Source organism: Galeopterus variegatus, unplaced genomic scaffold (assembly GCF_000696425.1).
Source record: "Galeopterus variegatus unplaced genomic scaffold, G_variegatus-3.0.2 Scaffold2337, whole genome shotgun sequence".
Taxonomy (NCBI): Eukaryota; Metazoa; Chordata; class Mammalia; order Dermoptera; family Cynocephalidae; genus Galeopterus; species Galeopterus variegatus.
This window is the reverse complement of record NW_007728448.1, coordinates 24,217-47,127: the sequence shown is the minus strand read 5'-3', so window position 1 is coordinate 47,127 and position 22,911 is coordinate 24,217. Positions and strand designations below refer to the sequence as shown.

Here is a 22,911-nt window from a genome sequence, read left to right as displayed (position 1 = left end):
ATTTAATACAATCAGCTTGGAAGATTGGATTCCATCACTCTCCAGCTTGTGATTGGAGGAAATCACTTAAAATCCATGAACCTCATTTTATCATCTCTGAAATGAGGATGATTATTCCTCTTTTATAGTCTTTCTACAGTTTTTGACACAACCTGATCAGATAAAACAGGGAGGCAGATTAGCATAAACTTTTGAGTCAAACAGATCTGGCCTTGTGTCTTAGTCTATTCAGGCTGCTGTAAAAAAAAAATAAATACCATGGAATGGTATTTATAAATGACGTAAATTTATTTCCCACAATTCTGGAGGCTGGGAAGTCTAAGGGCAAGGTACTGGCAGATTTGGTGTCTGTTGAGAACTCTCTTCCTGGGCCATAGATGTTGCCTCTTCACTGTGTCCTCACATTGTGGAAGAGTCAAAGGAGCTTCCTCAGGCCTCTTTAAGGGCACTAATTCCCATTCATAAGGGCTTCACCTTCATGATGTAATCATCCCTGCCCCCAATAGGCCCCACCTCCAAATACCATCACCTTGGGGGTTAGGATTTCAACATATGAATTATGGGGGATGCAAACATTCAGGCCATAATACCTTGAAATCCATCTTTCCCCCTTTATAAGTATATGTGGCTTTGGGCGAGTGATTATCCTCTGAGATTGTTGTCTTTGTAAAATGAGAATTCATCAAATGTTTAGCATTTAATAGGTGCCAGGGACAGGTTTAGGCAATAAGGTAAAAATTAATAAGTCACAGGGTAATTGGGTTATTGAATATGAGATTTATAAAGCACATATCAAGGTAACTAGCACAAAGCAAACACCTAATAACATCTGTCATCATCATCATTATTATTATAAAATCTTTGCTAATTAAATGTGTTATTTTGCATATACTATTTTGCATAAAATTATAAAGTTGTCTGTCTTCCAGAAGTGGATTAAACCAGACAAAAATAATGAATTTTAGAATATTTATGTATGAGGCATGATTTATGATGACCTGAAATAAAAATCATAGCACTGCATTTTCAATTGCAGAAGCATGGAGCATCTCTTGATAATTTCCATTTCATAGGTGTGAGCTTAGGGGCTCATATTAGTGGACTTATTGGAAAGATATTTCATGGTCAACTTGGAAGAATAACAGGTAAGACTATTTTTTATAAAATTTTTGTTTTAGTACACTTTTAAGCATCAATTTTAATTTAAACTTTAACAGGCATAACAATTAAACAATAGTAATTAAGCACAATTTTTTTCTATGTTATATTCAAATATTAGTCTTCATTTTGGTTAGATTCTAAAGTCTTTCCTTAGTTCTTAACAGAGTTTGTTACCCAGATGGAAACAAGAAGAAAAGATCAATTTCTGCAGCCCTATCTAAATCTTAAGGAAACATCATTGTAAATATACAGAGGAAAATTTAGCTCATTAAATTAAAAAATACTTCATTTATATACTAATAACTATGTATTTAATTTTCACATGCTTTGGTATATTTAAATTCTTTAAAAAATTTTACTTGAATACTAGAAGAGAGAATCAGGAATTGGTGTCCAAGTTTGAGGGATTCTGGATCTCAATTTCCCTCATATTTCCATCGTAAAGTTACTCTATTGAGAAGGCTCAGTAACCCATAATGCTGACGTATCTTTTCATTCTTTCTAGGAGTGGTGGTGATTTTAGAATTAGAAGGAAAATATCCTTCACTCAATCAATTTGCCTTTTTTAAAAAAATGTAATTATCGATATCTGTGTTCGTAGAAGATTTATAATGATTTCAAGTGTTAATAAAAGGTAATAGAGTCTTTAGTTAAATTTCGAATCATGGGGAGGAGAGAGGTGAATAACTTGTATAGATAGTGAGGATCTTTACAAGCCTTAAGTATATCCCAACTTGTTTGATCGCTTTTAATATTATCCGTATCATATGTATGTGAAAATTGAGGTTAACTGATTCAAAACAGGAGGGTCAAAAGTAACAGCTAAGCCAGGACTTACACAGAGGTCTCTAACACCTGAAGCTTGTTCTCCCTCAGTGACCACACTTGCTTCATTTGAACTGGTGATAATCCTGCTTTTTTAAAGCATATTAGTGCAGTCTGAATGGCCCCGAATTCCAGGCAACCATTAGGGTTTAAAATGTCAGCAAATGTGGAGGTTCTACATCAGAATAATTTACAGGAAGAGAGGTTTCTTTCTCAAGTGGGCTAGTGGGCTAAATAAGATAGGGATAGTAGAAGACCCTGAAATAAACATTATACTTCACTTCTTAAAATATCTTCTTAAGATGATGTTTCTTCCATCACACAGATGTTCTCAAGGAATTGGAATTTATCTCCGTTCCACCTTTTTTTATATTCTCCAGAAAGTCATTAGGCTAGAATTTTTATTTAGAATTTAAGATACCCCAGATGCAATATTTGTACTCCATGGAATTTTTAATACTTTTTTCTTAAGAGCACATGGGAAACTCTTGTGAGAAACAGATGATAAGATAATAATAAATATGTTTTATTTCACAGCTCAGATTGCATTTTGCAACTACAAAGCATTTTAGACATACAGATATATATATCCAGAGTGAGTTAGTAAGGCAGAGTTCAAGAGAGGACCAAATGATAATCATTATTTTTTCCCTTCAGGAGAAGTAATAATTATTAAATATAAAGTTACTGTTGGTTTGCTTTTGTTTATTTCTTAAATACAAATGCTCAAAAACTCCTATGATATTTTGTTGAGGCATCTCTAATGTGGCTTAACTTGACAACCTCTGAAGGTTAGTAATGAGTATTATTCAAATAATGAAGATACTTACTATTTATCTAATTTTATTTACCTTTAGATATGTTTTTGGACAGGTTTAAATTGAAACTGTACATACTTGTGTTTATAATGCAATAATAATGCAAACATGCAATATAATGTGCACTGTAGTAAGGCTTGATTAACTTGATAGTTTCTTTCTTGTATTTCAGGTCTTGACCCTGCTGGGCCAGAGTTTTCTGGAAAACCATCAGAGAGCAGATTAGATTACACTGATGCAAAGTTTGTGGATGTCATCCATTCTGATACCAATGGTAAAAATGTAGGACTTATTGCTTAATTATTTGAAAATGAAAAAGGAAATGTAGACCCTAGGAAAGAGGAGAATATAGCAGGTGAAAGAGTTGTGGATAACATGATTTTGAATCTGTAATTACAGAATGATAGTATTTCCCACTAGCAGTATTTCCTGGGGTTAGTGATTTCTTGCATTGTCAAATGGCACTCTTTGCCTTCAGCCTGCCTCCCTCAGGTTTCAAGAAGTGCCATGTCATTGCTAAAAAAATTTGAAATTTGATAAATAAAAGTTCATCCTGTTCATGTTATTGACAGTTTTATTGATTTGATCACATTTTCCCCAGGCTTAATGTTCCTGATGTATTTAGGTTACCATTCTCTCCACTCATTTTCTCACTGTGATGATACCAGCTTGAACTGAGCACAGCACTTTAGCCACAGATAGTTTTTCCTAAAGATAGGGAAGTAATTTCTCTATTGTTTTTAATTATCTTCCTGAAAAATCTCTAACAGGTTACTAATAGTTTTGGCCAAAGTACATTGAACAGACACGCCACCGGGCCACCCCGAACAGCGCGCCACCGGGCCGGCCCCGAACAGACACTTTTTTTAAGGAATAATTTGGTTTGTCCTGATGCCTTTCCTGATTTGAATCTCATAATACTAAAATTTTTTGAGCACTTCCTATACATCAGGCAGTGTTTTTAGTGCTTTGTGTGAATGAATTACTGAATTCTTTTCAGTCCCCATGGGACAGATAATCATTATCATTCTCCTCTTACAGATGGGGAAACTAGGGTCAAGGTCACAAGGCCAGGAAGCAGCAGAGCTAGTATTTGAAATCATGTCTTCTGATTTCAGAGTCTGCTTCACCAATGTGTTATTCTGATAAACTGATAATTTAGGTGTGTTGCACTAGTAGACATGGGGAGGATATGGTGCTAAGTTAGAGACAAGAAGTGACACTAAGACTTTTCCTGTTTCCCCATTTCCTCAGTTTTCCTTTCTCTTCGATCTAGGTAATGTAATTGCTCCCATATTATTCTGAATTTATCTTGTGATGACCCATACTATATTTTTGTGAGATATATAAATGCCATTAATGACAATTCTTCAACTCCCATAACTGCATGCCCATGGATAGAGACTATAATGGGAACAGTTCTGTTCTTTATTTGGAAGCTAGGTTCACCTGCTTCTTACAGGACTTCAGTGCCTAAAGCTTCACAGTTTTATTATGGTACTTCAACCTCTCATTTTCTTTATCACTAGCTCTTTATAGCAGCTTAGCACTCCCACATGCAGTACACCTATTGGCAAATTACTCTGTGGTCCCTTGTCTGAATTCTTTCTGGAATCCCAACTTCAGTTCTACCTATGGCCTTTTGAATTAGCTCTTCATACCTTTTATTATTTTTGTTTCCATTTTTTACTTTTTCTAAAAAAAAACTGTCTTGAATTTTCTTATATTCTCAACATCTTTTGATGATTTGATCTATCAGATCTAACTTTCTACTAGATGCCACATAGATGGCTTTTAATTGATCTTTTTATGGCCAACACAAATAAAGAACACAGATTTTTGACACTGTATATTCACCTGTCTCAAGGAATTTCTAAAAGAGATACTTGGGCTCAGCATACTCAGATACTTGGAAGACTGACTTTTCTTTGAATGCTAACCAATGACTGCATCTTCTACTTGCTAATTGTACTTGTCCTTATTCAGTTGTGTATGTTAAAGAAGTTATGTGGCCTTCAAAATTGTGGAGTAGGCAATTTGGACAAACATTCTTGCTGTGATATTGGGGAAAATCACCAGTCCAATATCCATAAGATTAAAAAAAATCAAGGGAGGTGAACTGGTAATTTAGAATCACTTTTTCTTTTTTTTTTCATGGATGGTTTTCCGATGCAGAATCTGGGAAGTGCTGTTAAAACCTTTATATGGGGCTCATACAACATCTCTTATACTTGTATGGGACCCCAAAGGACAGCACTATAGGAATAAGGGTTAACTTGAAACAAAGTAATTTTTTTAGTGGTCTGTAGTCAAGCTTCTAGTCATCTGATTTGTTTAGAAAAATTTTATTTACTGAGTTTAAGTACATCCTGGATTTTTGGAGCTCATAGTTAACTAACAGAAGCAGCAATAGGCCTCTTTGTAAGAAGATCATATCACCTTTGGTATCAGATTATTCTTACAAAAACCTTTAGAAATAAATTCTCAGCATCCAAATAAAAATAGCCAGGCACACTTAAAGCAAGACAGCACGAATGAAAAACAGAAAAATAATGGTCAATAGAAAAGATCTATAGGCCCTCAGATATTGGAATTAATATTTTCAAAGAGATAAAAGATAAGACTGAAAATTTCAATAGAGAATGAGTGAATATAAATAAGACCGATTATGTTTAATAAAAATAATGGTAGTTCTTACTCATAAAAGTAAAATAATTGACATTCACTGAATGAGTTTAACAGAAAATTTGAAACAGGTGAAGAGAGAATGAATGAGTGAACTAGAGAATAGTAGAGAAGTAAATTTCTAGAATGAAGCAAATGTATTTCAAAGAATGGATCTACAGACAGAGCTAAGGGATACATAAAATTCACAATGAAAAAGTAAATTGTGTTTCATTAGAATCTCAGAATAAAAGGAGAGAAAAATGGAACAGATGGAACAGAAGCAATATTTAAAGAGATATTATCTCAGAATTTCCCCTGAGGAAGTATAATCAATCTACCAATTCAAAGTGCCCAATTAATTCCAATTAGAATAAATGAAGATAAATGTTTCCATTGGGACACATGATAGTGAAGTTGAAGGCAAGAACCATCATCAAAGCATACATTTTAAAATATGATGAACAGAAATGACCAGTGTTACAACTAAGTTCTCAACAGAAACAACGAAATACAGTAAACAACAGAATGATAGCTTCAGTATGGTGAAGGAAAATAACTGCTAAGATAGTATCCCAATCTATTTCAGGAATCAAAGTGGAATAAATATATTTTGTTTCAGACAAATCTAAGCTGAGAGAAGTTGTCATCAGCAGAAAGGTTGATCTTTAGGCAGAAGAAACATTTCCTTAGATTGTGGAAGAAAGAACAATGAAAGGAAGAAAGAACAATGAAAATGGCATAATGTAGTTAAATCTAAATGAATACTTAGGCATAAAACACTGTTAATAACGTTTCATAGGATTTGACATATGTACAGAATTAAAATATATTACAAAAATAGTATATATATGGGGGTAGTAAATGAATTCCAAGTATTCTCTGATCCTTTTACTGTATGGGAAAAATGTTAAAGTGACCTTTCAGCATTTGGTGTTCTTAAGTAAACATGTTGAATCTCTAGGGTACCCAGGAAGAGTAAAGGAGTATATAAATTCCAAGCTGGTGGAGGACAAAAAAATATATTGAATATATTTTTTAAGAAGTCCAGAAGGCGGCAAGAAAAAAGAGGAAAAGCTTATAGAACAGGTGAAGCAAATAGAAGGTAGATAGTAAGATGGTAAAGTTAAAACCAACTGTTTCATTAAAATAAATGGCCTAATGCTCTAATTAAAATATTACAGTTGTCACACTCAACTAAAAAGACAAAAATCCAAATATGTATTATTTATTAAAGACGTATATAGAAGTAAGGAAGCAGAATGTTTGAATGTAGAAGGGTGATAAACAATATGATATGCAAATACTCTCCTCCTAATGGTTGAAAATCTGTATTAATGTAGATGAAATTTATTTCATTACAAGTCTAGTGGAAATATGGAGAGACATTAAAAGGATAAAACTTTCAACTCATCAAGAAGATGTAACAATTCTAGTCTGTATGTACCTAATAAGATGGCTTTAAAATACACAGCTCAATATTGACAGTAACACATTGTGAAAAAAATTCAATAGCACAATCATAGTGAGAAACTTTAATTAACACAATTGATCTAATGGACATTTGTAGAACATTACACCTGACAACTGCAGAATATACATTCTCTTAAAGTATGCATGGATAGTTTACAGACGTTGAGCATAACTGGGCTTTAAAGATATTCTCAAACACTTCAAAGTGTAGAAATCATATTCTCAATTTTCAATGCAATTAATCCATAATTAAATAAGAAAAATATAACTAGAAAATAAATATATTTTGTAAATTAAGAAACACATTTTTAAATAATGAGGAAAAAGTAAATAATGAAAATAGAAAGTATTTTAATTAAATAATATTTAGGTTACTGCATATTAAAACTGGATTCAGCAAAAGCCATGACTAGATGTAAATATATAGTTTTTTATGCTGCTGTTTTAAAAGGGTTAAAATCAGTAATCTAAACATCTATGTTAGAAATTATTAAACATAAAATAAACACATAGAAATGGAGAAAGAAGTAGATATTAAACACACAAAAGAAATTAATAGAATAGAAAAAAATTATAAATATTTTCAAAAGCCAAAACCGAAGAGAGAATTAAGATGGTGGAATAGGCAGTCCTCAGCATCACTCTGTCCCGCAGCTGACCAATTTACAACTATTAAAAAGTGAAGACTACCAAGCTGGGGCCACGAGAGCCCAGGGGAAAAGGAGGAGAGACCTATGGAGTTCATTAAGGCAGAAGAAGCTGTAATGAGAGAAAGAAGGGACGGCTCTAACCGTTTTAAGCTCTGGTCACTTCAAGGCTGGCTCTCATGAGCACTCAGGGCAAGAGCTGGCAGAAACTGCAGCTGTGCCCTTGTGTGCAGTTGCTTGGAGACTGCAGGGGAGTGGAGGGCTGTGGGGGCCCCTAGGCCAGCAAGACCACTGACAGGGTTCCCATGGACCCAAACAGAAGTGAGAGGCCCCAGACAACTGAAAAAAGTAGCCACTCAAAGGCTGGTGAGTCATCACAAGGGACTGGAATGTGGCCATGTTTGCTGAAAAGATTCAGTCCCAGACCAGAGTTTCCACACAGCCCAGGTATATCAGACCTCACAAGACCCGAAAGTGCTTAAAAGGTCAACAGTTAAAACCTGAGCTCCACAAAAAGACTTCCCCAGAGAATCAGTAGCAAAGCAGAAAATCAGCTCAACCACAGGGCTCAAGTGCTGGTACCCACAGGAAGTTCCCCCATTTTAGAAGTAACCAAAGAACAATAAATTAGTTCCAGTGCAGAGTTTAACTGGTGGGGACAGCTAATAATCCAACAGAGAACTGAAAGAAAACACAAAAAACCCACAGATAAGAGACAAAGTTCTGATATTAACTAGTAAAGGTCTAACACCACCAAAGAACACTTACAAAANTCATCACAAGGGACTGGAATGTGGCCATGTTTGCTGAAAAGATTCAGTCCCAGACCAGAGTTTCCACACAGCCCAGGTATATCAGACCTCACAAGATCCGAAAGTGCTTAAAAGGTCAACCGTTAAAACCTGAGCTCCACAAAAAGACTTCCCCAGAGAATCAGTAGCAAAGCAGAAAATCAGCTCAACCACAGGGCTCAAGTGCTGGTACCCACAGGAAGTTCCCGCATTTTAGAAGTAACCAAAGAACAATAAATTAGTTCCAGTGCAGAGTTTAACTGGTGGGGGCAGCTAATAATCCAACAGAGAACTGAAAGAAAACACAAAAACCCACAGATCAGAGACAAAGTTCTGATATTAACTAGTAAAGGTCTAACACCACCAAAGAACACTTACAAAAACTAGAAGAACCTAAAGCCACCCGAGTTCCCGAGCTGGGGGGGGTGGACTGAGGGCCTCAACTATACCACCCCTCCCCACGTCGGCATCCAGCCCAACGATGACTGTACCACTGCTGGAAGCTGGGGGGTGCCCCTGGGCTTTAGTCACATCCCCCTGCCTCCACAACCAGGCCAGCAAAGGAGCCAGCTGTGGGCCCTGCCTCCTGCCCCTGTCTCCGTCCCCCTACCTCCCTCCTACTCCCACTGCTCTGCAACAACATCTTAGAATATAAAAAAATAATCATAATTAAATTATTTTTTTAAAAGACAAAAAGTCAAAACTTGCACTTTGGAAAAGACATAAAATTAATGAATTATTTTTATAAAATGTAATTATGTCACTTTTGCTTTATTTCCATATAATAAAAGGAACACAGAATACCTGAACTACATATATCACTTCCTAAAATTAATAAATCCTTGGAAAAAGAAAACAGGGAAGACAAAGATAAAAGGAACAACTAGTATCAACAATAAAAAAAGTTATAGTGTTATGCATTCTAAAGGTATTAAAATCACTATAATGAATGATATTATGCAAATAAATATAAAAAATATAAATTAAATTCTTAGGAAAAAGCAAAAGCATTTCCCAGAGCTGACGAAGNTCCTACTCCCACTGCTCTGCAACAACATCTTAGAATATAAAAAAATAATCATAATTAAATTTTTTTTTTAAAAAGACAAAAAGTCAAAACTTGCACTTTGGAAAAGACATAAAATTAATGAATTATTTTTATAAAACGTAATTATGTCACTTTTGCTTTATTTCCATATAATAAAAGGAACACAGAATACCTGAACTACGTATATCACTCCCTAAAATTAATAAATCCTTGGAAAGAGAAAACAGGGAAGACAAAGATAAAAGGAACAACTAGTATCAACAATAAAAAAGGTTATAGTGTTATGCATTCTAAAGGTATTAAAATCACTATAATGAATGATATTATGCAAATAAATATAAAAAATATAAATTAAATTCTTAGGAAAAAGCAAAAGCATTTCCCAGAGCTGATGAAGACAGAGAAAACCTGAATCATTCTTTAATTATTAATAAAATTGAAGCCCTAATTTAAAATCTTCCAACGAAGAAAATTCCAGAGAAATTTTGGTTCTGTATAATAAAGAGAGAACTAAGACCACTTTCACACACTTTCTGAGAATGAAAAGATATAGGAAAGAGTTTACAGCCATTTTTATGGCCATCATAAGTGTAGTCAATACTTAAGGAAGACATTATAGAAAAGAAAAAGTACAGGTCATACTCTGTTAAAATCATAGATGCAAAAATTTTGCGTAAAATATTGCATTAGTAAACCAATTCATAAACATATGAAAAAGATAATGAATTGCAACCAATTTGGATTTCGTATAGCAACGAATGACTACATTTACACCTGACAATGTGGATTAATATCACTAACATATTAAAAATTTTAAAAAGGTAGACACAAAAGCATACATAAAATATGAGTCAATGTATGTTCGAAATAGGCAAATCTAAACTACACAGTTTGGGGAGGTGTATTTAGAAGGTAAAGAATAACAAAGAATTATTTTATTAAAAGAATGGGTGGTGGTTATGGTTGTTATTTTTAGGGGAAAAAGAGAAGCTTGTGATTGGCACATTGAGGACTTTTATTTTTTTTTTATTTTTTTTTTTTTTCCTTTTTGTCTTTTTTCGTGTCCGGCAATGGATCGCAACCCTCAGTGTCGCGCCCGTACCGGACCGGGACCGGCAACGGGATCGCAAACCTCAGTGTTGCGCCCACACCTCGCTCAGCCAGTGAGCGGGAACCGGTCTGTACGTGGGATCCGAACCCTCGGCGGGAGCGCCACTGCGCTTCCCAAGCGGCGCACTGTAGCAGTGCGCCACCGGGCCGGCCCGCGGACTTTTAGATGCTATTTCATGATATGGGTGTGGTGGCTACACAGCTATTTGCTTTATAATAATTAGTATTATTACTAATACTAATAATAATTAGCTAATAATTATTAGTATTACTAATACTAATAATAATTAGCTACTAATTATTATTACTAATACTACTAATAATTACTACTAATAATTAGCTATATATATAATAATATATAGCTTTATGTTTTATGTTCTTTTATGCATAAAACATAACATATATAAAAATGTCTTATATTTTACAATAAAAAGAAAAGTCAAAAGCCAAATCTGCTCTCCCCTCCCTTTTCGAAACCAAAGGGATGAATGACCTAAGCAGACCAAACTGCCCTGCCCACTCCATCTGATAAAAGGAAAATGACGTGTCTGAAACAAGGGCTCTTGTAAGTCAGTAACAAATATCTTTTGCTTATCCCTGATTACTGATCAGTCCTGTTAAATTCCACTCAGAGGTAGGTTGGAGAAAAAGGATGGCTTCAAACTAGATTCCTAGTCTCGGAACTACATGTTGAGTTCAAATATGAGGAAATTTCACAGATCTCCAAAATTGAGGCAAAACGAGTGAGAGTGTGTGTGTGTGTGTGTGAGAGAGAGAGAGAGAGAGAGAGAGAGAGAGAGAGAGAGAGGAGTGAGAGTGTGTGTGTGTGTGAGAGAGAGAGAGAGAGAGAATGATATTTAGAAGACTGCCCTTCCTTGCTTAAATTCTACAAGCTAAATGGATGATGGATGTAAAAAGGGATTGGCTAGCATACCCTCACCACTGCCACAAGCAGATCACACATACACTTCGTTCGATTCTAGGGAGTTCTAGTACAGTCATCTCAGATTTCCTTTGTCTTTCCTTATATGCTGAACACCCCACCCCCATGTGCAAGGGGACTTCAAAGAGTCCATGGAAAGATTTGTATTATCTTTTCATTCTATTTTTCCGCAAACCTTTTGAAGTACCTTGTGCATGGTCAGTGTTTTCACATCCCTACAACACCCCAAAGTTGCTGCAACTAAATCCTTACTGTCAGATCTAAGTAGTATCTCTGTTATGCTACATCTGTTGCTGATTCCTCTCATGAGTTCACTATGTTGTAGGAAATTTTCTGTGCCACAAGCCAAAGCATTGCAATCTTACCTGGCACCGAGATTTTATAACTAGTCACAGTCCTGAGTATTCTGAGCTTGTTACCCCTTTTCACTCTTATGGCTCTCCTGGGTTACAGACCACATATTGGTAGTGGACTCAGAATGTCTACCTTCCCCAGTGCCCCAAGGATCTACAGATCTACAGAAGCCCTTAAATCATAGCCTATGTTTCATGACATTCTGCCCAAGTTGTTCCAGTGGAGGCAGCATATTCTTTAGATTTTTCTAGTTGGTGAATCTGGCACCAACAAGTTCTAGGCATTATCATCCAGAGTGAGAGAAACCATCACACTGACTTGGCTTCATTTCCTCCAATGCTCTCTCTTACACATTATGCTTCAGCCACCTGGCTTCTTGACCATCCCAAGTGTGCTTACACAGATGTCCACTGCCTCACTGCCTCACAGCCTTCACATCTTTCACATCCTTGCTCAACTCCAGCTTTCTCAGTGGGAAATTCCCTGACCAAACTACTTCAGAGTGCAACTACCACCCTCGTTAGGTACTTTGTCTCCTTGTTTGACTTAATTTTTCTCCATAGCACTTATTGTTATCTGACATACTGTACTTTTGTTTATTATATCTTCTTCCCCCTTGAAAATATTTTCCACTACAACAAAGATTTTTGCTCTATTTTTTTCAATTATGCATTCATAGCAGAAAGGATTATGACTGGCTTATAGTAAACTGGTAAGTGGCACATATGTTAAGTTAATGAAATATAATGTTCATGAAGAATTAATACCAGAAATCTTTTTAAAAATAACATTTATTATATTTTCATTTCAAATTTTTTAAAAGTCAATATCAATGGATTTTATAGAAGATTTTGTTTTGTACAAGTTGCTCAGCTGATTAGATACACTTTGTGATTCTAAGGTGCTTCTTTTTTCAGGTTTAGGCATTCAAGAGCCATTGGGACATATAGATTTTTATCCAAATGGAGGAAATAAACAACCTGGTTGTCCTAAATCAATTTTTTCAGGTATACCAACAATATTTTTGAATGAATTACATATGATTCAAAATGATGAAAAAAATTTGCTTTTTCTTTTCTCTCAATCTGTTGGAAATATTTTGGTTTAATCACCATTGCTAGTAATTCAGGAGTGCTATTGGTCAAAAATGGTTTAATTTTCTCCTGATTAGTTTATAAAGGTTACCATTAGACATCCTATTTGGTTATAGATGAGACATATTATGTTATGGTTTCAACAGTTTTAGTTCATCATTTTAAACAAGTCATTGAGGAAACACTGATAGTAAAGTATCATGTAACAAAAGCTTGATCTTAAGATTTAAACTTTACCATCTTCATATTACTCTGCAATCACAAATTTATAAACTCTTGACACTTGACTTTTCTGGACATAGAGATAACTGAGAAACTACTCCAGGTGTGGACGTTGGCTTACTTTAGAGCCATAGCAGGAAATGTTCATTTGACAATGACAACTAGTCAAGTAACACATGGTCAAAGGCCACTGCAGCTACAGAAGTTTAGTCAAAGTGATGAGGATTCAGAGATTGGGGAAGGAAAGAGAGGTGATAAAGTTTTAATGGCACCTAGTTTTGTGGTCATGTCTGACATTGAGTGGAAATGTTAGGGGTGCAGAATTAGAAGGGAAAGATGTGTACACTGTGTTTGCAGAGCTTGTTATTAATTGAAATTAAACATTTTTGCTTAGTTAATTATTACTTTAGAAAATTTTACTATAAATCTCATGTAAAAGGCATACTAAAGTTTTCAATGGTACTTTTTTTAATTGCTTGAGATAAAACTGTGTATTGTATTAAATACAATATTTAAATATTAAATATTCATAAGGTGCACAGTATTTAGTAGAATATAATCTTTATGTTTTCTTTAATTTACTTGAAGCTTAAATTTTCATAAGGTGCATAGTATTTAGTAGAACCTTATTTTTTCTTTAATTTACTTGAACTTGACTTAATATATCTACTGTTGTTTTGCTTGCTTTTTAAACCTTAAGGAATTGAATTTATTAAATGTGACCACCAGAGAGCAGTTCATTTGTTCTTGGCATCTTTGGAAACAAACTGTAGTTTTATTACATTTCCTTGTCATTCATACAAAGATTACAAGACTAGTTTATGTGCGGACTGTGACAGCTTTAAGGAAAAATCATGTCCTAGGCTAGGTAAGAGAGATTGTTAACTATAAATCTTTTTGAAAATGAATAATGTAATTGTGTTAATATTTTCTGCTGGGAGCTAAACTGTGCTTTATACTTACATGTTAATAAATTAACATTTTATGGAAAAATTATCTGTGATGATGTGGCAAAACCAGAGTAAATATTTCATTTTCTACTAAATATTTTTAAGATATTTAATGACAGAAATTTGATTAATTGCCTTTCTATGCTCAATGTAGTGGGTAAATTCAGTGATCATGATGATCCTTGTTTTTTTGATATACAAAAGATCTAATTACCAATCATCCAACTATATTTCCACTTTAAGAAAGATACACATTCTTGGCAGCAGTGATAGTTTTTTATTTTTTTATATGGTAAGTCTTAGGGGCAAGTGAAGAGGTGTGAACCATAGTTAGCTTTTCATTTGCTATCAGCAGGTAGACATGAATCATACATAGTTCACACCTTCTAAATTGATAACACTTGGTATGAGCAGTTAAGCGTTGCAACTGCTGATAACTAACACCTGCCAATAGGAAATTATACAGAAAAAATAATCTACATAAAAATAGAAAGTTAGAACTGGAAATCATCTCAGAGGCTGTTTGTTCAGGTTTTTCAAAGAGAATGCCAGACCCAAGCATGTCATGAGCATGTGAACAGCTGATCAGTATCATGATGGGATCTTCCAGAAATGTTTCCAAAGCCAGAGGGGCTTGAAGAATGGGTAGTGATTACAAAGGCTAAACTAAACCATATGCAGTTAGATTTCTTCAGCAGGACTAATGCACATGGAGAATCTCTAGGAGAGGCAGGCACAATGCAGGCTTTGCCAAATTTATTGTTTCATATACCTCTTCTGTCTGCAAGATATTATGTGGGATTAGTTTTCTTCAGACTTCATATTGTGGATTGCTTTTCTGGTCCCATCATTTTTTCATGTAATGAGAAAAAAAATATGTGAAGCTTTTGAAATATGCACACGAGGGTACTTCAAAAAGTTCATGGAAAAAATTATTAAAAGACAATACAAATCTTTCTGTGAACTTTTTGAAATACCCTTGTATATAAAATATTATTTATAAATTTTATAAATATATAAATATATCATATTCAATATAGAATATATTCTTTATGTACATACAACTTATCTATCTGAAATATATATTATATATACAATATGTAGTGTTCAGACACTCTCTTTTCTACATAGACGTGTATAGTATATGTAATGTGTACGCATGTGTACCATATCTGTATGTAGGTATACATAGGAGAATTGGGGGACTGCATTCATGGAGTTTAACTGTGTGATCAAGTTTTATGTAATCAATTGCTGAATTTACTCTCTTTTCTACATAGATGTGTGTAGTATATGTAATGTATACGCATGTGTACCATATCTGTATGTAGGTATACATAGGAGAATTGGGGGGACTGCATTCATGGAGTTTAACTGTGTGATCAAGTTTTATGTAATCAATTGCTGAATTTACTAAAAAGAATTACAAGTAAAACTCTGAATTTATAATATGATAGTAAAACCTGCTGCAAATAGACTATAGCCATATGGAGTATCCTAAGCTCCAATAAGATTTTCAGGGAGCAGATTTATTTGTGAATCCTGAATGTAAGAGTTGCTATTGTAATTAAAATAAATAGAATGACACATTATTTGAAAAATGCTTTGTAAATTATAACAATTTATAATAATAATATGATGATGATATACATTGATCATTTAGCTACTTTAATGACTTGAAATTTTTATATCCTATTTGATAGAAGTCCAATTTCCAATGTGCTATTTCTTGAATCTCAGGTTATCAAGCTGATCTATGGAAAGGCATTTTAAAAGAAAGAATGGAAAGAAGACATTTTAGAACCACTGCGTTTTTGGATACTAGTGGAACATATCCATTCTGTAGTAAGTTTTTAACATTTTTAACAAATGAGCAAATCATTAATTTTTTATACTCATTTACACTTTACCCAAAATGTTCTTTGTGCCCACTAAAATTCCATCATACACTTCCAGAGAAATTTAAAGTTTGTTAGGGCCAGTTGAACAAATTCAACTAAGGACTTGATTTTTTAGATAAAATAAACAGATGCTTATGCAATATTTTCCCCAAAAAGCAATCAAGGTTTCTATCCCTGTCCCCCAAATTTGCATGATTATCCTTACCACTTTAAGGAGCTCAAGACATCTATCTATACTATACACCTATTTGGGAACTGAAACTAAATTGTATAAGTACAAAAAAGAGTAAGTAATAATCTTCCTAGTATGTTTAGAGTTAAACAAAAGGAGAAAACTTATAGAATAAGACAGAATCTCATAGAAATGTTTTAAATAATTAAACTTATGAGGTAGTATTAAAGAAAGCAAAATTAGTCTGTTTAGAGATGAAAAGCTGGAAGTGGTTTGTAAATAAAAATGAATCTTATAATATTGAGGAATCTTATAAAAGAAGTTTTTAGTTACTGGCACTGACCTTGGTTACTGGGGGATAAATACTTAAAATAGATTTCCATATTAGAAAATATTTTTAGGTCAGTTATTAATGTTTTTCAGAAATAGTTGCTATCAACTTCAAAATATTATTCTTTAAACATTAATGATGTTAAAAATTTTATTGAATTAATTTTAGATTCACAAGCACAGGTAAGAAATAATACAGGATTGCATTTCCATCTGAAATCCATTTTGATTTAGTTTTTGTGTAAGATGCTAGATTTGGGTTAGTTAATTTTTTGCCTGTGGATGTCCATTGGCTTCAGCACCAATGGCTCCAGCACCATTTATTGAAAAGGCTATCCCTTATTGAAGTGCTTTTGCATCTTTACCAATAGTCAGTTAAGCATATTTGTTTTGGTCTATTTCTGTTGGAGCTATATTCTCTTCTGTATTTTGTTTTGTTGATGTATGTATTCATCGCTTGTTCAGTACCACACAGTATTAATATAGCTATAAAGTAAATCTGAATATCAAGTAAAGTGATTATTTTCTCTTTATTCTTCTTTGTTATGATTATTTTATATTCTACTATGTGCACTTTTTAGTATAAATTTTAACATAAGGTTATCTGTGTCTTCAAAAACTTGGCTAGGGTTTTGATAAGAATTTCATTAAACCTACAGAATAATTTTGGAGAGAACTGACATCTAATTCATAAACATAGTTTGTCTTTCTATTCACTTTGATTTTTGATGTCTTTCATCAGCATTTTGTAATTTTTGGCATTCAGATCCTGTACATCTTTTGTTAGATATATACCTTAGTATTTTTTTGAGTGATTGTAAAGGGTATTTTAAAATTTTGATATCCTTATGTTCTTTATTAATATATAGAAATGGCATTAAATCTTTTGTTTCCTGGGACTTGCTGAATTCACTTATTATTTCTAGGATTTTAAAAAATAGATTCAGTGGCATTTTCTATGTTAACAGTCATTTACAAATAGAAATGCTTTTATTTCTTCTGTTCTAATCAGTGTGCATTTTATTTATTTTTCTTGACTTATTGCAGTGTCTCAAACTTTCAGATCTATGTTGAATAAGAGTGGTGAGGGCAGACACTCTTGCCTTAGAGGTAAAACATTCAGAGTTTTGCCATTAAGTGTGATGTAACCTATAGGTTTTTTGTACATACTCTACAAAATTAAGTCAATTCCCCTCTGTTCCTAACTTGCTAAGAGTTTTTCTCATAAATGCACGTTAAATTTTGTCAAATACCTTTTCTGTATCACTGATACGATCATTTGACTTTTCTTTTTTAGTTTGTTGATATGTTGGATAACATCGATTGATTCCAGAATGTTGAACCAGCTTTGCATTCTTCTTATAAATCCTGTTGGTCAAAGTGCTTTGTTTAATACATTGTTTGATTTGGTTTGTTAATATTTTGTTAAGGATTTTTGTTTCTAAGTTCATGAGAGATATTTGCTGGAAGTGTTTCTTTTTTGGCTCCCTTTGTCTGGTTTTGGCATAAGAGTGATACTGTCCTCATATAAGAGTAATGCAACCTTATAAAATGAGTTGGCAAATGTTCCCACATCTATTGTATTTTCTGGGACAGATTGTGCAAAGAAAATCAATTCTTCTTTAAATGTTTGGTAGAATTTTTTCAGTGAAACAATTTGGGCCTTAAAACTTATTTTCAGGAGACTTTTCATTAAAATTTTAATTTCTTTAATGGTTTGGTACTACTTAGACTATTTCATCTTCGTTGAGTTTTCGTAGTTTGTAGTTTTCAGGGAACTGGTCTATTTATTCTAAGGTATTCAATTATGAGCACTAAGTTTTTTCATATTGTTTTCTTATTTTTTTTTAATGTTTGCAGGATCTGTAGTAATATCATCTATTTTATTCCTGATAGTGGTTTGTATCTTATCTTTTTCAATTTTTGTAAGTCTTTCTAGACCAATTTTATTGCTTCTTTTGCTCAAGAACTGGTTTATTTAATTGGTTTTCTGTTGATTTTCTTTATTAAATTTTATTGATTTCTGCTATATATATTTGTATATAATATACATTATATGTATATGTTTTCTTCCTTTTTGCTTTTTTTGGGGTTTATTTTGGTTTTCTTTTTCTATTTTTTTGAATCAGGAACTTAGATTGTTGTTTGAGATATTTCTTCATTTCTAATATAAGCATTTAGTGCAATGAATTTCCTTCTGAGCATTGCTTTAGTCGTATCCTACGTGTTTTGATACATTATATTTCCATTTTCATCCTGTTTTCTGTATTGTTTGAGACTTCCTTTTTGACCATGGGTTATTTATAAGCATGTTGTTTAATTTCCATTGTTTAGAGATTTTCCTGTTGTCTTTCTGTTACTGATTTCTAGTTTGATTTTATTATAGTTAGAGAAAAAGAACTGTAAAATTGCAGTTCTTTTGAATAGTTTAAGGTTTCTTATATAGCCCAGGATTGATCTATTAGGTGAATGCTCCACAGATACTTATAACAAATATGCATTTTGCTGTTATTTGGTGGAATATTCTATGCATATGTGTGTGTGTTTGTGTGTGTGTTTATATATGTTAATAAGATTGGTCTCAACTCACTACATCATCAACTCAAAAGTGTGTGTGTGTGTGTGTTTATATATGTTAATAAGATTGGTCTCAACTCACTACATCATCAACTCAAAAGTCTCTAAACTCAACAGATAAAAAGTTCCAAATTTCATAGTCCAATTCATTTAAATCTGGTTTGGTAGAAGACTTGGCCGACATCATCAATCTTTGGGCACAATTTGTCATCTGTGAACCTGTGAAACTCAATAATCAAGTTATCTGTTCCCAAAATACAATGATGAGACAGTCATAGGATACCAGTTAGAGACATTCTTGTTTAGAAGAGGAAAATGAAAGGAAAATAGATAGTCCCACGCAATTTTAAAATCAGGCCAGGCACACTCTATTTGCTTTCAAGGCCTGCTGATAGTATCCTGTGGTTAATGGCTCTGCTCCCTGGATTCATGTCTCTGTGTGTTGGCCTTTCAGTGTCGTTGTTGTTGTTGTTCTTCTTCTTCTTTTTCTTCCCCTTCCTCCTCCTCCTCTTCCTCCTCATTCTTCTGTATGAATAGTAGCATATATTTGCAGCTGAGTAGTTTTATCAGCCTGTTTCTTTTTTGTAGGATTTTTGGGAGTCTCACAATGTTCTTTCATTTCATACTTCCTCTGTTGCTTTTGATTCAGACTGGCAGTATTCATGCTGCTATGATATTCTCAAAAACTTTGTGGATATCTACATAGTTCACAGAGATTTACTCCAATAGACAAGAGGCTTCTCTACATATCTTTAATGGACAATTCTACCTCTATTATTGGCTTCTGCTGAGATGGATGAGTCACACCCTTAATATTTCCAAAGAACCTTTTGTGTGACTGAACACTCTGACTTTTTATTTTTCTGAGGGGAAGGGTTGTTTCAGCTGCACCCTCAGTGTTTTCTCCAAAGCATGATTTTATAATGGTAAATCTCTTAGTTTTAGCATCTTTTGTAAGCTTGTTAAGCTGAGGATTTCTCAAATTAGGATCATTTTTTACACAACAGTTTTATCTCAATTTCTGTCTTTTTTCTTACACTTCACTATGAGCACCACGAAGAAAGCAAGCCACACTTTCCAATTGTGCTTGGAAATCCCTTCAGTTAAATGTCCAGTTTCTTCATTTACAATTTCTTCTTTCCTCATAATCACAGGACATAATTCCACTAAACTGTCCACCACTATGTAGCAAAGATTGTTTTTCTTCCAGTTTCCGATAGCATGGTTCTTATTTCTTCTGAGTCCTCAACAGCAGCACTCTAAGCATCCATATTCATGCCATAAGAGATCCATATTTCTGTGAACAGTCTGTTTGCAAGGTATGTTTTCTCTATCATGTTTCGCACTTTCTCCTGAGTCCTCACTAGCAGAGTTAACATCCACATTTCTAACAATATATTCAATGCAATTGAGATTTTTCTGTTATGCTCCTTAATATGCTTCTAGCTTCTGCTCATTGCTAATTTCAAAGCCACATGCCCATTTTTACTTGTTTGTTATGGCAGCATCCCATTCTTTGTACCAAAATCTGTATTCACTTTCTATCTCTACATAATAAATGACCACAAGCTTAGTTGCTTAAAACAATATAAATTTATTATAGTGCTGTTCTGCAGGCTGAAATTCTGACACAGATGTCACTATGCTAAAATCAAGATGTCAACAGTAGTGCATTCCTCTCTGGATTCTTTGATTTTCTGACTTCTACAGGTGGTCTGCATTCTTTGCCTTGTGTCCTCTTCTTCCACATGGTGGTTTGAGTCTTCACATTCCATCACATTGGCTCTTCTTCTGCATTGTATCTCTTTTTCTGATTTTCCTCTTCTGTCTTTCTCTTCCTGTTTTAAGACCCCTTATGATTAATTGGCCCATCTGAATAATCCAAGATAAACTTCCTATTATAAGGGCAGCTGATTAGCACCCTTAATTCCATTTGCAATCTCAATTCTTCTTTGCTACGTAAGGTAACATACTCACAGGTTCCAGGGATTAGGACATGAGCATATTTGTGGAGGCCTAGTTCTATTTCTTTGCTGAGGTTTTTTTTTTTTTTTTTTTTTTTTTTCCCCCAGGAGACTCTGTAACTGACTTTGAAGTATTTTTGTGATGACTCCTTTAAAATGCTTGTCAGATAATCGCAGCACCAAGTTCATGTTAGCGTGAGCATTAGTTGATTGCCTTTTCTCGCCATTGTTGTGATTTTCTTTGTTCTTGGTGTGATTGGCAATTTTCATTCACATCCTGGACATTTTGTCTGTTGTGTCAAAATTTGGGTTCTATTTAAATCTTTTATTTTAGCAGTCAGTCACCTTGTTTAGGTATTGGCTTTAGGGATTTTAAGGCTGAGTTTTAGATGCATACAACTTCAGGACTATTATATTTCTCTGATGACTTGCTTCCTTTTTGCTTTATACATAAAAATGTGTCTTGCCCCACAAACTATTTTATTGTCTTCTGTCACAGCAACAATTTTCCTCATAGAGCCTTTCGTTTTTTTCTTCTTTTCTATCTTTGATATTATGTTCTGTAGTATTCTAGTATTTTTACTTCCACTTATTTAATAATCAGTATTAATTAGAAAAAGTATCATTACATTAAATATATAGTTTTCTATATTTTATCTTGTCACTCCCCCCGCCCCCAGTGTGTTTAACTTCTTTCTTGCTGAAATATATTCTGCCACTGGCTTTTTACTAGCAGTCTCTCTCGGTATTTTTTTTTCCTCTGAAAATGTCCCTATCTTCACTTACTTAGGAATGAAAGTATATCTTAGATTACAATTCTATATTGTGGGTTATTTTTGCTGAGCACTTTGAAAATACTAATTCTCTTGTTTACAGGTAATTTTTTTTTTATTTATTGTCAATGAAATTGGTCCCTGAAGATAATCTTTTAGTTTTTTTCTGATATTTATTTATCTAATTTGCTTTATTGTTATTTTCCATTTTCAATGATCTGCTCAAATCTAGATTAAAAATTAGTGAAACAAATATTTGTGCTATTTCAAAATAAAGATTCATGTCTTTTTGTAATATAGAAAACTCTCAGCACTCCAAAATTCTCTCTTCAGAGCAAATTGTAATTTTTTCCCAGAACCTTATTACCATAATCCTGGTGTATTTTTTATATAAATTTTTGGGAAGTTCACCAAGTGGCTAGAGTAAGTTTAAATTCCATGTTACCTGGAGGTTTATTTAGTCTCAAGGAACTTTTTTTTTTCCACCTAAGACCCACGCAGAACTAGTAGAAGGAATTTTCCTAGTTCCTCTTTCAATGATGAGGCAGGAAATTAAGGTTCCTGGTTGTGTGCATTGACCTCTTTTTTAGGTCTGTCACTTAGCATCATGTCTTCTGTTCCTGAATGGAGGATGACACTTCAGCCTCAGTTTTCAAGGTACACCCAGTTCTCAAGTCCCAGGGGTATCCAGGGCTTCAGTCCTTATGGCCTTAGCTTTCATTTCTCTTCATTTCTACCTCCTGATATTTCTTTTTTCTTCTTCCAAGCTTGGTGATGTATTTAAATGTTTATGGATTGTACACCTGGCATGTCTGTGTTCTTGTAGCAGGAGGGTGGCTTATTCTGCAACATCTCAGTCTGTCATGTTGCCAGCAATCATGTGAGCAAGTCTGAATGTCTACTTTATGGGCAAGGGGAACCAAAGTACTTTGTCTGAGGCTGGGCAGTCACTTCAGAGTCAGGAGTGTTCCTTTACATCTCTTTTGTCAAAAATTGATGAGGTCCAGTCATAAGTCCATTATCTTATTTGAGGTAAGCATCAAGCACAAGGCATGGGGTTATTCTTGACTATTTAGTAGACACATTTAACAGCT

General features: G+C 33.9%; 1 protein-coding gene across 1 annotated transcript in view; it reads left to right on the top strand.

Moving 5' to 3' along the window:
• LIPI (lipase, member I) overlaps positions 1 to 22,911 on the top strand; it is a 49,970-nt gene that overhangs the window by 11,687 nt on the left and 15,372 nt on the right. The window contains exons 4-9 of the mRNA XM_008581373.1: positions 1,037 to 1,145; positions 2,977 to 3,078; positions 12,752 to 12,841; positions 13,851 to 14,018; positions 15,841 to 15,945; positions 22,408 to 22,474. Coding sequence (XP_008579595.1) covers positions 1,037 to 1,145; positions 2,977 to 3,078; positions 12,752 to 12,841; positions 13,851 to 14,018; positions 15,841 to 15,945; positions 22,408 to 22,474 — 641 coding nt within the window. The remainder of the gene's footprint in view (positions 1 to 1,036; positions 1,146 to 2,976; positions 3,079 to 12,751; positions 12,842 to 13,850; positions 14,019 to 15,840; positions 15,946 to 22,407; positions 22,475 to 22,911) is intronic.